At 36.9% G+C, this 16,436-nt stretch overlaps 2 protein-coding genes across 2 annotated transcripts; both read right to left on the bottom strand.

Annotated features, from left to right (window-relative positions):
* Positions 1 to 205: 205 nt before the first annotated feature.
* On the bottom strand, positions 206 to 2,550 carry ciao2b (cytosolic iron-sulfur assembly component 2B). The gene is made up of 5 exons (XM_088421551.1): positions 2,268 to 2,550; positions 1,772 to 1,851; positions 1,445 to 1,570; positions 808 to 853; positions 206 to 734 (listed from the first exon to the last, which is right to left on the bottom strand). The coding sequence occupies exons 1-5, from the start codon at positions 2,392 to 2,394 to the stop codon at positions 634 to 636; spliced, it is 480 nt and encodes a 159-aa protein (XP_088277677.1). The 5' UTR covers positions 2,395 to 2,550; the 3' UTR covers positions 206 to 633.
* A 734-nt stretch (positions 2,551 to 3,284) lies between these two features.
* lgalslb (lectin, galactoside-binding-like b) lies at positions 3,285 to 16,032 on the bottom strand. Its single transcript, XM_088421077.1, has 5 exons — positions 15,636 to 16,032; positions 15,308 to 15,391; positions 14,552 to 14,640; positions 12,593 to 12,791; positions 3,285 to 7,258 (listed from the first exon to the last, which is right to left on the bottom strand). Exons 1-5 carry the CDS (start codon positions 15,678 to 15,680, stop codon positions 7,115 to 7,117), a joined length of 561 nt encoding a protein of 186 aa, XP_088277203.1. The 5' UTR covers positions 15,681 to 16,032; the 3' UTR covers positions 3,285 to 7,114.
* Between the last annotated feature and the right edge of the window lie 404 nt (positions 16,033 to 16,436).

The raw sequence follows: 16,436 nt of genomic DNA, 5'->3' as shown, positions 1-16,436 counted from the left end.
TTATTATTGAAATACAGTACTTTCTCTTTACAAAACATGACTTCTTTTTATTATATGTGAAATGACTTCAAATATGGGAAGTTTAATCAATGATTTTTAAGCAACCACAATCCAACATTTTGATTTGAAAACATATACACACACTGTACATTAGAAATCTGGTGAAAAATGTGTGACAACCGTTGAAGAAATCACACCTTTGAGATAGCATACTCAATATTTTAATGCTACAATTTCAAGTGAGTATTACATCCAGTTTGAAATGTTTGTCTTTAAGATTAAATGAAAAAAAAAATCACTTTAATATACATTTTTTTTATACAAGATTGCACTCCTAGTTGTGCCAACTATTTATTAGGGTGGAAAAATATGGATGACATTGTAAAAAAAAAAAAAAAAAAAAAAAGCATAGTTTTTGTTTGAATAAAGCAAAATACGGCTTTGTTACTATGTTTTTCTTAGAAAATGTCATCCATGTATTAGCCACCAGGAGATGCCGGTGTGCCTAATGCAGTGCTCGTGAACGTGTGGCTAAAAGTTAAATAAGACATTCGCCTTGCCCCTACAGCATATTTAACAACATTAGATAAGGCTCCAGTGGTGTCGGTGGAAGTGGAGAAAACTTCCCGTTCCTCAAACGCTCCTGGTGGACAAGCATTGGTTGACCACCTCTAGCAGCGACGAGTTCTCCAGCGCGGCTGCCACTCGCTCTTTGTCGGCCAGCTGCTTGTTCACTGTGGCCACAAAATCACAAATATTTAAAAAAAAAAAAAAAAAAACACTCGGGACAGCGTTAATGTGTCCTACCTGCGTCCTCTGAGGCGTGCGTTCCAGGCGTGATGTGCACGTCGATCTGGAGTTTGACACGAACACACACAATAACGGTGAAACTAAGAAGCCCTTGTTTTGATGCCAGGTATTTTCTACATAGGAAACCATGAAGGTAACCTATAAACTCAGTTGTCTGAGACTAGGCGGAAGGACGTGTAAACAATCAGGAAGAGTCTACTAGAAAATCCGAACGTTAATTAGTGTCAGCGAGAGCTTTTAAATGGTGTTGGCTGACGCCTAAGAATTCGAATGTGATTTCTTTTAAACACAGCCCTATTCCCAATTATATAAGGGTGCGCATGCTTTTGCAACTACATTATTTAACTTTATTTTTATCTTCCATCACCCAAATATGTAAGTGTATTTTGCATTTATATGTACAGGCTATAGGTCACATTAATGTTGGAAAACGTTTAGAAATTATTTATAGGTCTTCTTTTTTTCCAAAATAAGCCTGGCACTTGAACAGTGGTGTGTAGACTTTTTATACGAACTGTATAAACAACTATCCTCTATTTTTCAATGTAGATACATTACAAATATATAAAAATGAATACAAACATACTACGGTAACACAAAAAGTGTTTGGATTAAACAGGAGCAAGAAGTGGACCTTAAATCGGTCAGGCAGCGAACGCAGCAGCTTGACTTTGATTGACAGGCCGATGAGTGTGGCCATGCTGCAGTGGGGGATAGTGGGCGTGAACTCCACGTTCACGTTACTCTCAGCATCGTTCACCTGAAGGCAAAATACAATTGTAAATGCTTAAAAGGAGGAAGAACGTCCACAAAAGATCATTTTTACGCAATTAAGGTCTACCTTATATTTGCCCTTAAATTATTACAATACTATCCGGTCACTTCCACAGCAAAAAAATCAAACAAAGTAACACACAAAAATCGAACATATATTAAAGGGACAATGCAAGAAAAAACCTACTTGAACTCTGACTTGCTCCACCACATTGAGCTCCTCCAGAGAGAGAGGATGTTCTGGATCATTGATGGATCTGATCAGATGTTGCATCAATTAAAGAAAATCACTCATCCTAATCCATCACTCCCATGTAAATAAACACAGTGCAGAGTAATAATCCTTTGCTAGCAATAACATAACCTATATAAACGCATAACCATGAATTTATAAAAATATTCCTTGTTACTTTATGTACTGAATATAGTGTTAGGATTTATACTACGGTGTCACTTCAAACACATTTGTTTAATTGCTATAAACTATTAAAGTGCAAAGGCAGGTGAGGACGCTTTCCAAATAAAAACTGCGATACACTTCCGGTTGGAATAGAATATTAAAAAAAAAAAAAAAGCGAATCCACATTATGACAGTCTCTCTTTTGCGATTTGCAATCTATTTAAACAACAACAAAACAACCGCCGATTCTAACTTGAGTCTGATTGCGATCCAAAAAGGATATCAAAGATTTCCTTGTCATCGATAGGGTCGTGGACATCTTCGTCCTCATCTGCGGCCGTCTGTAGCCTCTCGCCGGACCGTTCGAATATGACAGGGTTTGCATTTTCCAACTGTGTCCCGCCAGACATATTGTCGCGGAACTTTTAGCCTCTGAAACTGAAGATTTCGAGTGTGCTTTCCACTTCGTAAATACGTAAGCTCAAGTGTGCTACTGATACATAACGTGCGTCCTAGAACAACTGCTCATAACCAAAACTTACCACTTCCGGGAACAACGGGTAGCGACGTAGTCCAAAACGGAAAAAAAAAAAATCACTCCAATAAAAAAAAATGATACGACCCTCAACCAATTCGTAAACAAGATTAAATAAATGTCAACAAGACACTGACATACATAAATTTAATTTTGTATATTCAACTTGTTAAATACAACGTCTGCGTCCCAGTCATTGGTTGAGTTGCTAATGACTAGCATGCGTTACACAGCAGCAAAACAATGTGACACATTTCCGGCAACGACGAAATACGGCAGTTCGAGAAACATAAACGTTTCAAGATTTGTTTATATGAATGAGAGTTGTGCATTCTCAAGGTCTGACTTTTGTGAATGTCCCTTAAAAGGGAATTTACTCCATGATTTAAGTTATTTTTGATTGATTGTGGTTATTACATTGAGTCTTGGATTTGTAAACAGCAAGGAAGTTAAAATATTTTTTAACGTTTATTCCAATTAGAATAAAAAAAGATTTTAATTCGCTGTCAAACTATTTTTATTTAAATGTTATTTTTATATGATGTTGATTTTACACTGTAGTTGTATAACTTCCCGTCGTGTTGACTTGTATTGACAAAGGAAATGTCAAAGCAATGTAGAATAATTAAGGATAGAAATAAAAAGCATAAAGAAAAACTAAGCAGGAACACGGCTCAAATCTGTTTTACCTCCCTGTAGTTTTTAAAAAGTAAAAGAAACGAATTATAAGTAAGTAGCCTTTAACCTCAAAAAGAACAACAGATATAAACCAAGAAGATGAAATTTTTTATTAGTTTTCAAAGCTTCCTTTTTATTACAAAAGCAGCAGAAGTCGAGAAAAGAAACATTTGCAGAAGCTGGGACTGGTCTAAAAACAGCAGCAGAGTAGTTTTAGGTTATTTTGGGGGGAGATACCACACAGCAGAAAACACAGCAGTAAAAAATTATACTTCAGTTGATTTTGTGGTTTAAAAAAAACACCACAGAAAAAAAAGTCTGCAGCTTCTCCTAAAATATAGCAGAACACTTTTATATGTATCTAAACACTACAATGAGTTCATTGCACACACTTCCACACACTGCTGGCTATGCTGCAATAAATAAAAACAACACAATACTTAGAGAACATGTCATGGAGTTGGTGACTCTAGGATGTCATAAAATGCCGATGACACATTTGAATCCCTCAATTAGTCATGTATACAAAAGTTTATACTCGCTGCTTGTTCCTCAACCTCCCGTTATTTCAAAACAGTTTTCTAAATATGTACATCTAAAAGTCCAATAGCACGCACAAGTCAAATATATCAGTGGGAAAAAAAAACATGACGTCTACTTTACAGATGAAGCGGTGTGAGATATATGCTTGAAAAACACACCAGCTGTTTATTTGTAATCAAATTACAATCAGGAGGAGAACATTCATATCTTCATTCTATTAAAAGAATACAGCTGTGTCTTGAGATACAAGTGACAAAAACATGGAGTTTTGCTTTAGGAATGCTAACAAATGCTAAAAAGCAATGAACAAGTAGTATCAGCGTTGCGAATGGCTATTTGAACACAAACGTTGGAGCAACACAGGTATACAGATAAAATAAAAGGAGTCACTTTTTTTTTTAAACTCGTATCTCAAGGCACCACTGTCAACTGACACCTGCATTGGATGTAATTAATGCATTACTAACTATACAAAAAAAAAAAAAAAAAAAAAAAACGCACCACTTTGTTAGGTCACCTTCCAAGTACAAAAATGTCTAAAGACAACAGTGAAAAGTTGCAGATGTGGAAAACCAGGACAAATTAACGAGATAGGAAGGTTTAGATTAAGACAATTGTGTAAACATACTTCTCCTCTATGGGATAGGAACACTCATTTCATCTTTCAGCATCAATTAAACCCATACATCAGATCCTAATTTACATTAAAAAAAAACAACAAAAAAACCTTCAAGCTGTTTAAAGTGTATCAGTACCAAAAATACATCACATGGAAAATTCCCTGTTTACACTCCTTTTCCCTAAAAGTCAACAACAAACACACTACAAATATTTATTCAGGTTTTTGTTTTGCCTTCCATGAGTGAATGTGCTTGTTAAAATGCTTGAAACTAGCAAAACGTGTCATTACAGTGGTGTACTGTAAGCCTGCAATACTGTCAAACACCATGTACGCTTCACACACACAGAGCACGTTTTGTTCTGCTGCTGCAGTAATGATGCAACAGGCTGGACGCGAGTTTCCTGTTTGCCTAAAAAAAGAAAGAAAGAAAAAAGAAGCTAGAACTGGGCCGTGTTAGCAAAGGAAGCTGGAGAGAGGGAAGAAGAAATGTCTAATTTGGGTTTGAAAGTTTTATACATTCTGGTATTCTTCTAGCTCTCGCTTTGTATATTTTATATGTATGTCCTTGCTAATTAAAAAAAGCTTCATTTGAGTCATGTATTTTGGCACTTGCTTCACATCTTTGAGCCTTTCTTTTTGGGTTAGGGTTAGTTAAAATGTCAAAAGAAAAGCATGAAAAGGTGGAGCGCATTCGTCATATTACAGCCTTGTTTCACAATTGATTTAATCAAACTTTACATACTGATAACAGATTTATAAAAGAAAAAGAAACTGGCTATATATATATATATATATATATATATATATATATATATATATATATATATATATATATATATATATGACACACACACACAAAAGTATCTGTGACTTTAAAAAGAAACCCTTATTTGAAAGCGTAAAGTCCACAGGAGTCAAACTCCAGTCCTGGAGGGCCGGTATCCCGCATGTTTTCAAACTTTCTCTCTCTCAAACACACCTGATTCAAATGATTAGGATCATTTTCAAGATCTTGCAGTGTTTGCGAAAAAGCTCATTATTTGAATCAGGTGTGATGGGGAGAAAAAAAAAGGAAATGATGCAGGATACCGGCCCTCGAGGGCTGGAGTTTGACATTCATGGCCTAAACCATGCTTGAAACCCTACCTAGCTTTGTTCCACCTCACTAGTATCCAGCATCTTGTGTGTGTGTGTGTGTTTTTTTTTTTTTATTGTAAATATAGTGAACCCATTTTGGAAAAAAGCTATGACATAAAATATTGAAAAAGGGAAGTGCTGTGAATGCGTTCTTTTGGATGTGTATGAAACATGACTTCTCATGGCCACACATTTAAAAGATGAGCCTAATTTGATTTTGCTTTAAGGTAAAACCAAAACCAAACCATCACCTCATAACATCAAATCACTAATTTGCGCCTCAGAAGACAGCGGTTATGATAATTTGCATATCTTATTCACGTGAAGCCTGGTTGCCATTTTACATCAACCAAATGTGACTAAAGAGGAGTAAAAATGCTCATTTGAATCCAAAATGCCCACCAGTCAGAATTCTACCTCCTGTTTGCCTTCCGCCTCCCACGAGAAATCTTCATCAATTTAGACTATTTAGGTCATGCGTTGCCGTGACAACCAAGGGGGGGAAACCCCTGAGGGAGGCCAGGGAAAGAAGACGTGGCTGGAATACTTGAGTCATCTTTTAGAGCAATAAAATCTAAACTGGGATTTACTCTCACAGTAAAACATGTTGATGCCCTTGTGGGAGTCAATAAAGGACAAATAAAAAGTTCCAATTAGACAAAGAGCAACTCCATATGCAAGTAACTGTATTGGCAGTGCTCCTAAGAATTGAAATGCAATCTTATGCAAGATGTTCAAATATTGTTTGGCATTAAAAGTAATCATATATGGACATGGAGAGGAAAAATACGGGAAGCTTTAACGTGTTTTTATTTTTTTAAATTAATTTAAAATGGAAAAAAAATACAATGAAAATATTTTTAACCTTCTAATTTAATATTTTAGGTTTTAAACTAAACCAAAAACATGAAAATGGCAAGTATAGATACTGTCACCTACATTTTGCAATTTTTCATTTTAAAATGACTTTTAATATAGTAATTGAAATATGAAAATGAAAAGTACATATGCTGATGATGATGACAATGATTACATTTTTTTTTAACTGAAATCCTTCTTTTTTTTTTTTCACTGAATTTTAGAAAATAATAGTTTAACAATATCTTTGTTCCTAATTCATTTAGGATCATTTAAATCATCTTGATTTAATTAAACTAAGTATTTTAATTTAAATTAATTATAAAAACAAATAGAAAAACCTCTACAATAACTTAATTTTTCAATTATTTTTTTTTTAATAAATTATTCTTTAAACTTGTGTAAATGAAAAAAAAAAACAACAACAAAAATGTGTGAATGGCTTGAAGTAATGATGTGAATATTGCATCCAAATAATGTAAGTAAGTAATTCAACTTATCTCTTTAGTAACATAAAAAATACAGTATATAATTTTTGGAAGAAAATAGCACTTAGAAGGTTGGCTAAATTCAAACCTGAAAAATGAATAAATGAGAGCTTGCAGAAAGGGGAAAAGCATTTAAAGACGAAGCAGAGTAGCCTTGTAACATGTGAATGGTGGTGCATATTTGTGCACGTGCTCAAGTCCTTAATGCACACACACTCGCACAAACAAGTTTAGTGTGCGTATGTGTGTGTGTGTGCGTGTGTGTGTTGTTAGCCCAGCTTGGTGATCTGTAGGTCTCCATCTATCCGCACCGTGTCGATGGAGGCCAAAGATTTTACTTTGTGGTAAAAGTCAAAGAGCTGGTGTCCGTCCACGAATATTCGGAACCTCTGGTGCTCGCAGTGAATCTCCACCTGGAAGCGGAGGCGCAGTTGTGTCAAACACAACACTTCGGTTACCATAACACTGTCGGAACTCAAAGTGTGGAAAATGTGTTGAACATTTGCCAGCAACTTGCTTGGACTGGGAACAAGTGGACATTTATCCCACTGGACTCTTTTTTGGGGTGGATTTTCAAATGCATTGCAGGAAAAAAGTGGATGAAATGAAAAATTGAACTATTGTTAAAAAAATAATTACAAAAACTGCATTTCCCCATACGAGTAATACACCTCATGCTGCTAATGCAAAACATGGTGCGTGAACATCAACCTTACCCAAAATTACATTTCAAATGCTAATGATTTTTAAAGTGCTCATTGATTATGGTGACTCGCTTCAAATGTTACACCAAGAAATGTAATGAGCAGAAATGAACATGTATAAATTGACCCTCATTGACTAATGAGCAACCAGGCATTAATGCAATCGATTCTTAACAAAAGAAGCTGAGAAAGCGCTTAAAGGAGTATCTGCTACCCACAAATCAAAGATTTAAAGCTTTATTTTTTTTTTCAAACAGTACTTTTTGCACACCTTTACTTTTCAAATTAAGAACAGATTATTTGGAACATGGAGCAATTTATTGTTAAATTGTTTTAGAGGAGTGGTTCTCAAATGGGGTACTAGGAACCCTGGGGGTACTTGAAGGAACTTCAGGGGGTATTCGAGAATTGAAATAACACAAACAAACATGCAAAAAAATAATTATTGAATTTCGTCATTGTTTCAGGAAAATATAAGTTCATAAAACAAATTTATGTTCAGTAGGTTATTCAATTTAATGATTGCAGAAGGCCAGATTCTACCCCACACTACAATGGTTCGATCCAATTAGTCATGCGCTACCTCTCGTCACCTGTCAAGTCCCCCCCCCCCCATCCCTACTATGATCCCAAAAGTTGAACATTTTCCTGTGGACAAATATTTATTATTAATTAAGTTAGTGATTTATATTGTGAACAGATCTCTACTTTAATCCCAAAACCGGACACTATGTTGAATATTTTTGTGGGCAAATATTTATTTTTAATCATTTCTCTTTGAGAACAGGTCTGACACTTCATGTGGATTATTTTTGTGGACAAATATTTATTAATTATTAAGTTATTTCTTTTTGAAAACAGATCACTAGCACTTAATGTAATTCCATGGTTTACTTAATCAGACACCAAATGTGGGGCACTGTTTTTTAGGTGATTTTTTTTTTTTTTTTAGTCCAAAAATGCTTTGCGCTGGTTAAGGTGTGCTGCAGTGAAAAAATATTTAGTAGGGAGTTACCTTCTATCACAAAATAAAGATTAGAATAAAAAAAAAAAATGGCAGGGGCAGATGGAAGTGGGATTATGCAGAAGAAAGGGAAAAAAAATGTTATGTCTTTATTTTAAATGAACCTGAACATCTAAAATGGGAGCGCCACAGTAGTGTCACTCTATTTTTGTCAACTTTCAATCATGACGTGACATTATGGCACACAGCTCCCGCAGACTATGAAATAACGCTAGAAAAAGTACCTAACACATTTTTGCTTTCCTTTTTCTTTGACGCAAACCGAACAAAACCTTCTTGCATTCATTCTTAATTAAAACCAATCTTCCTAACCCTGTTCCAATGCAATTTAACAAGCGGCCCCCAGTTGAAGTCTCACAAAGCAAACGGAACAACCAAGTTGAAACCAGTAAACAAACAAAGCATGTCACATGTCCACACTCATGTCCTTGCATTGATGAGGAAACATGTTAGCCTTAATCTGCAGACCGCAGCTTCTGGCGCTGAGTTTTATCAGCTGGATACTCTTACATAAGCAAGGACAGAGTGTTAGCACAAGCTTCAATCTACCAGAGAGGTATTTCAAAAATGTTGGCCTCATTGTGGATGCAGCTCTTGTTTTGGACCTCATTAAACAAGTGAGCGTATATTCTTAGCTACCACATGTGCTTGTCACCACATTAAAGAATTACTAGAGCAGAAATGCGTGAATGGCATCATTTCATGGCATACAGCTGCTCTCATGCAGAAACAAGAGTGTGTATCTGCATGGATGTGGAATTTCCTGTTTGCAGTGACGGAAAAATGCTTGCCTTATTCCACAATAAACAACACTATTTAAAAGTGTCACTTTTTAATGGAATAGACATCAGTTAGAGCAAGGAGAAGTTCTCAAACTTCTTTTTTCAAATGTGCTCCCTAACCAAAGCAAAGTATTTTTGGATTAAAAACGTGACTTAAAACAGGGCCACCTGTGTCTAATTTATTGAAGTTGGCAACTGCATTTGTCTCTTCTCTAGGCGTATTTTATTCAGAAACTCCAAAAGGTAGCTCCTATAAATTCACTTTTTTTTATTTAAAACAAATAAAAAAAGAAAAAAAAAAAATCAGCAAAAACATTTTCATGTTCCAATCAATTTGTTCATAATTTAAAAGATATACTTCTTGTCACAGCATTAAAAAGCTTCAAATTAAGTTTGCTGATACCTGCAGACGTCCTGTTAGAACCTCACGTACCCCCTGAGGTGCTTTCACTTACCCTTAAGGGAATGTATACACCCATTAGAGGACGGCTGTTGAAAAGAATTCAAGATAAAGCAATTGATCATCACAAAAAAAACTTTTGGGTCAAAAATGACCCAATTAGTAGTAGAAAAAAAAAAAAAAAAGAACCGACCCAATATTAGGTCAATTTGAACCAACTTTCTGGTTTGTTCTGTGCAAACAACCCAAAAAATGTTTCATATTATAGAAGACAACTTCATGAATTGAATTATTTTGTATAAAACAAGCCAAAATTTTGGGTCAAAGTGCCCCAAATATTGGGTTATCCATTTATGACCCATCATTGGGTTATTTTTGATTAAAAATAGGAAAATGTCAAATCAATATTTACTGTATTTTAGTTATATCCTCGAGGATAAATAATATACGACTGTGTAAATTTTGATATGGTTTGTCTACTTTGTTGCTGCACCATTGGTTAAAGCATAATAGCATTGTGAAATCAATGCAAGTTTCATAAGCCGGCCTAGTGTGTTTTGTATTGTGTTAGCATTAAGTAAACTCTACATTTTTATCGCAATCTCTCTATGAAAGAGGCTTGTAAAATGGAAAGGTTTCTTTGAAAACTCACAAAAACAAAATGACTATGACCTGTCCACCCATTTGATATCAGTTCCTATCTACAAAATGAATAGGATCGTTGCGGTAATCCCTAAAGACAGCTGCTGCCAAGTGTTGACAAGATAGCTGGACACGTGTCCACGGAAGAGCAAGTCCAAGTTCTACGTAAGTCCAGTTGCCGGGACTGCAATTATTGTGTTGCACAAAACCGCAACATGTTTTATCACTGTCATCAAGATGCGGTTTCGTTTTATGGAAGCAAAACAAGGGGCAAGCTCTCATTGTCTATATGCGAGTTTCAATTGCAGCACATGAATCAGCTTTTGGGGGTCTTAACATGTCTGAAAGAGAATTTAGGGACAATCTATCCATCCCAGGCTGAAATTGTTTTGCATTATGGCCAACAGCGCTCTTATTTTGAAACACAGTAGCAGCACTTCTGGTGCACTACTTAGCTAACTGGTGCTAATTTTAAGACCGGTGTAATTGGAGCACAGACCGGATGTAGTATAGTTAGTGTGATTTTTTCTAGTCGTGTATTATATTTTTTCTACTTTTGGTATTCTTTGTACTTATTCTTTATACTTTGGTATTCAATAAAACAAAACATTTGAGTATTGTTCAAAAACTTTGTTCAAAAGTGATCAGTAGGAACAGCAACTGTGTCAGTTAAGTCTTTAATGTTTATTATTGTCAGCCTATATGGGCCAGTTGAGTGCTGCTAGTCGCTAACGCTGCTAGCATCTAGTGCTGCTAGCTGGTAACGCTGCTAGCATCTAGTGCTGCTAGCTGGTAACATTGAAGCTGCCGCTAATTACTACCAATAGACCCTTGATTTCAGGACAAAATTGTGATGTTGGTCTCGATAATGAGTCAATTCAGCAGCTAAACTGTAACACACTTCCGAGATCTGCTTCAAAATGAAAGTAAATTAACTCTTTCAGTGCCAAGTGTTATCTAAAAAGGCAACCCCTAGAGTGCCAGCCGATTTCAAGCATTTTTACGCATCTTTCAAGGCCGACAGAACAATGTGCATAGAAATATGAAAGATTGGGTTCCATTACTTACCGAAAATCAGAACGTTTGATTCTACTTTATGCTGTTCTTTAGTAATCACTGTTTGAAAATAGGTCATTTGAGTGACCACAATCTATTTTGGACGATAAGAGAAAATCTGCTTTGTTGTGAAAAGATGTGTTTTTTGCTCAACAGTGATACATTTTTTTGTAGCGTCATCAACAGTCCTTCCCTTTTATAAAACATTAACAAAAACAGAGAAAATGTGCTTTTGATGGCAAAATAACAGTTTGTGTATGTATATAATTATATGACAACATTGTTCGATTTGGATTATATTAAGAGGAGTGCTGGCCATGAATGTCATCTATCCATTCATGACCAAAAAAAAAAAAAAAAAAGTAGCTGATAAGAATTCTTCTCACAGGCACACAACCTAGAATTTTACAAGAAAATTCGCATCCATGGCACTGAAAGAGTTAAAGGCATTGAGATCCTTATGCTATTTGCAAAGTAAAGTTACTTTTAAAGTTGGACTTCTAACTAAACAGGCGCCATGTTGCCGTCATGCATAGCATGAAGATTTGTTTCTGCAGTTTGCTTGACTTCTTCCTGACAGCGTAGACTAAATTAATGGGTACCAGAGGCAGAAAAAAATAGCTCAAGCATTTTTTTTTAAAGAGGTATTCAGGTTACTCAACGAGTCATTTCACTCTCAGCATATTTTTCATGGATAAAATAACTTCTATTTTTGCTTTCTTCACACTTAAAACAATAAGATGAATTACAGTAACTTTGACAAAGAGTTTGAAAAGAGGGTCCTGTTGTATTTTTTTAAGCATTATGTGGTCATGGTCATTGTCTGGAAGTCTTCTTCGTCACAAATTCCATAGATTGCTTAAACATACAAAAAGTTAGAAATTAACTGTTTGTTTTTTGATTTGAAAGTGGCAATGTGTGAATTGGTCATATCGCGCGAAATGTCGAGATGTGAAAATCAGATAAATACATAATCATTTTACCATTTGCCAATTTTAAACGCAGAATTATGGGCTAATTATAAATCGGTCAGGCTCAAATTCAGATCACTTCTATCTCACAAAGCAAAAAAAAAAAAAAAAAAAAAAAAAACTCAAATGCTTGGTAGAAGAAATTAGTTACAAATAAAATCATTTTACCCTAAAAGGCTGATCTGGGATGAAGGGAAAGTAGGCGGTGGAGGCCTCCTCTTCTGTCCACTTGCCGGCCACGCGAGCGCTGCGCAAGAACTGGCGATCCGAGAAGCGGGCGGTAAGTTTGAGGGCCACGTCGTACGCCGCCTCCTCCTTGTCCTTGTCCTTGTCTTTATCCCGGCCGCAGGTCAGGCTCACGTCAAAGCTGATGGGTTAAAAGGGAAGGACGGGAGTCAGCAGCACAGAGGTTGCCAGATGTTTCATTCTGAAGGCTAATCTGGGATGAAGGCTTCAATGAATCATAATCCCCGCTGCTCGTTTGGACAAGCACCCTGCAGCTTTAATGTGCACACATGCGGGATACTGACACTAACGAGCTTAATAAGAAATGTGAACAAAAGTATTGGGACACCTCAACGCAACAGAGAAGTCTGGAAAAAAATCCTGCTTGTGGTTAAAAAAAAAAAAAAAATCACGTAGCTGTGCAGTCATATAGAATTAATATCCAAGAGATTACAGTATAGTAAATGTGAGTATTGCTTTATTCTCTTTTAGTAATATGTGTTTGTGATCCAGGTGTGCTAAAGGAGCATTTGTTTAACCCTTGAGACACCGAAACATTTGCTCAATGTTTGAAACCTTAAGGACTATAAACGATACCCCATTTTAAACAAGTTGAAGAAAATAATACAATATTGTTTCCAGTAACTTCCATCTTAACGATAGATTGATAGTTTGTAAAGAAGGCATAAATACAATATAAGTATAATTCCCCCTTCAAAAAGTGTCAAGTTAATTAATTGAGATGGTTATCGTAAGTACTTTGGTAGGACAAAAATTCATAAAAACATTGCTGATTTTAATGGATTTTTATTTTTGGAACAATAACAGTGTTTTAAAAACAAAAAACGCACGTTTATGTCCTTCCTACTTTCTGCATTTATTATATATATATATATATATATATATATATATATATATATATATATATATATATATATATATATATATATATATATTAGTCCATCAATAACATGAACGGTTGCTTTGGGTATGGCCAACTACAGTAGGCGATGAAGTCACCACAGGGCGGGCGGGGAGGGTTAGTTCCACGTTGAACTTTCCATGTAGGGTCAAGTCACACCCAGAAGTCGCCACTCTTTCCTTTTTTTTTCCTCCTCTCACTCGTACTGGAGAGGGAACGCCCTGACTGCCTTCGCATACTTAAAGAAGTCGCCATTCATCTTCATGTGGCGCCCACAGTAATTATTCATTGGGTTGGGGGGGGAGTGGCTTGGCAAGTCTGGCCAGCCTCTAGAACAAAAGGAGTTATACTCCTCAAATTAGAGGTGGGCAAAATAAGGGCTGTGGGCCATTTATGGTCCTCATAGGGCAGATTTTTCAGGTTTAAAATGCAAGGATGAATTCTAATATTTAAAGAAAAGTCACCAAAATGCACTAACCAAAACCCTCTAAGATTTCTAATTTATCCATTTAATGTTCATATTTATTTAGTATGCATCAATCGGAGCTGTACTTGCTATACCATGGCAATAAAGGCAATATATTCTATGCTATTCTATATACAACACAGGTCTATGGGGAGTTTAAAAGAGAAAATGACCAAATGATGAGATAGAAGAGAAAATGTTTAACATTTGAAATTGTATTTAAAAACCTTATAAAGGAAAAATGAATGTCATATACAATAAAATTATTAAATGAATTGAATGATGGAAAAGTTTCCCCCCCTGCGCTCTTCCATCATCTCCATGATATGCACGCAATCAAGGTCGACAACGAGGTGCTCTAAAGTGACATCAGAGGAATATCTAAAATAAAAAAAGATGCATTTTTTCGCTAGCTAACTAGACAACATTTTGTCAGACAAATAACAATGTGAACAAATGCACTCAAGTTCTCAACTCTTTTTTTTTTCCTTATTTAAAGAAAAATAAAAAGTACCTGTCTGGCTCCAGATCCACAATGCCCATCACGATGATCTTCTTCCCGGGTCTCATGCCGCCTCGGATGCGTCCACTGAAGGGCACAGTCTGCACATAAAAAAGGAAAACACATTCAACATTATACATTATAAACTAAAAATAAAAAATAAAAACAACTGTAGATTTTAGGAAAGCACAATGACTGGGTGGTTAACATGTCTGCCTCACTATTATGAGTTCCCTGGGTCCAATTTCTGTGTGGTTTGCTTGTTTTTCTAGTGCTTGCTTCCTAAAAGGTTAGTCAAAGCAAACAAGATGAATCAGCATTTAGCTGCTATGCTGCACACATATGGAATAAGCTAGCAACAAAAGCGATAATAACATTCTGGTCAAGCACAGTCGGACGACTGACGCGTGCCCATTTTGGTCAGGAATGAACCACCCATAGAGTCGGCGGCGCGATCTTCCCAATATCCACCACGCCCCTGTTAGGCCAACCATTCCAGAATGTGCCTCACTTCTTTCACCAAGTCTACCCCCCCCCCCCCAAAAAAAAAAAAGTGTGGTTTATTATACTCTTAATTGCCTAAAGGTGTGAATGTGCTCGTAAATGTTCCTAAAGGTGCATGTTAGACTTTCTTAAATAAGGTAACGTGTACCACACCCCTCACTCAAAATCAGCTTGGGGCGTCTCCAGCTCACCCCCGAGTCAAATTCGGCAAGACGATATGGAAAATGGATGAATGAATATACATGGCAGCTCATTGATTCCTACCAGCAGCCGTGCAAGATCCTCCTTGTCAGGTGAGATGAGGCCAACGCTCCCCAGGGAGTCGTTCAGCTGCTCGTCCTCCACCATCTGCAAAAACAAATCACTCCAATAAAATGTAATCAGCAAATTAAAGGGCTTGAACATAACAAGGGGCTCCGACAGAGTGGGTCGATCCTCCGAGCACCGGCGGTCCAGGTGAGCCCCTGCACCAAAGAACGCCACGCCTCGCCGCGTGCACAAAGCTGCGGTGCGGGAATCGAACCCATGCACGCACACAAAGGAAGCGATTTTTGAAAAAGCAACCGCCGCCTCGTGCTGCAAGAATACTCACAATCGCGTCGTTTTCTGCTGCTTGCACCGCCATCTTGAGCCGCATAGGATGCTGTCTGTTCGGGAGGAGGGTGGAGATGATGAGGAGGGGGAGGAGGGGGAGTGAAGAGCTGCCCAGCCGGCCGGCTTGGGAGCGCCGTGTGTCCGCGTCGTGGCACTCCTGCAGCCAGGAGGGCTTCTTGCGTCGTCGCTTTTTTTTTTTCTCTCTCTAGCTCCGAATGGGCGGCCTCGCAGCAGTGGTAGCCGGAGGGCATCCCCGCCTCGGGTGGCTGGTATTTATCTGCTGACGTATGCTTTATTCATAATTACACACTCCCCAAACTTAATCCCCGTCTGTTGGAGAGGGCTAATCACACACTTCACCCAATTACACAACATGGGCGTGTGCGTGTGTAATTTTAAATCAAACCCAACGTACATCTTGCAGTGTTTAATGGACGAGTAAATAGAAACCACACGTAAAAAAAAGTGTATATACTGTATATAGATATACAGTATTATATTTCATCTATTTAACTTGAACGACAACCCCCCCCCCCCCCCCCCCCCCAGTCATACGCACGCTTTTCCCTGAGAATACAAGTCCACTGCTGCCCTCCAGCGGACATTTGATACCATTACAAACAAACAAAAAACTATCCGGTCTTTTCAAATCTTGCTAAATGATCCAATCCTTTCGTAAGGATTAAAAAAAAACACAAGCACACAAAAAAAATCTTATTTTAACGTTGCGACATGTAATCAAAACGACAATTTTTCAGCTATACAAATTAATTTGGCCCTTTGTAGTTTTTAGTTATTT

The sequence above is a fragment of the Hippichthys cyanospilos genome, chromosome 8 (assembly GCF_059441005.1).
Source record: "Hippichthys cyanospilos isolate Australia breed blue-spotted pipefish chromosome 8, RoL_Hcya_1.0, whole genome shotgun sequence".
Classification (NCBI taxonomy): domain Eukaryota; kingdom Metazoa; phylum Chordata; class Actinopteri; order Syngnathiformes; family Syngnathidae; genus Hippichthys; species Hippichthys cyanospilos.
This window is presented reverse-complemented; position numbering and strand designations above follow the sequence as displayed.

Coding starts and splice junctions, on each gene's coding strand:
- ciao2b (XM_088421551.1), bottom strand. CDS start 2,394: ATGTCTGGCGGGACACAGTTGGAAAATGCAAACCCTGTCATATTCGAA. Junction 1,571..1,771: donor TGGAGCAAGTCAGAGTTCAA/GTAGGTTTTTTC, acceptor TTTTGCCTTCAG/GTGAACGATGCTGAGAGTAA. Junction 735..807: donor GCACGCCTCAGAGGACGCAG/GTAGGACACATT, acceptor TTGTGGCCACAG/TGAACAAGCAGCTGGCCGAC.
- lgalslb (XM_088421077.1), bottom strand. CDS start 15,680: ATGCGGCTCAAGATGGCGGTGCAAGCAGCAGAAAACGACGCGATT. Junction 15,392..15,635: donor CAGCAGAAAACGACGCGATT/GTGAGTATTCTT, acceptor TTGTTTTTGCAG/ATGGTGGAGGACGAGCAGCT. Junction 14,641..15,307: donor AGGATCTTGCACGGCTGCTG/GTAGGAATCAAT, acceptor TTTTATGTGCAG/ACTGTGCCCTTCAGTGGACG.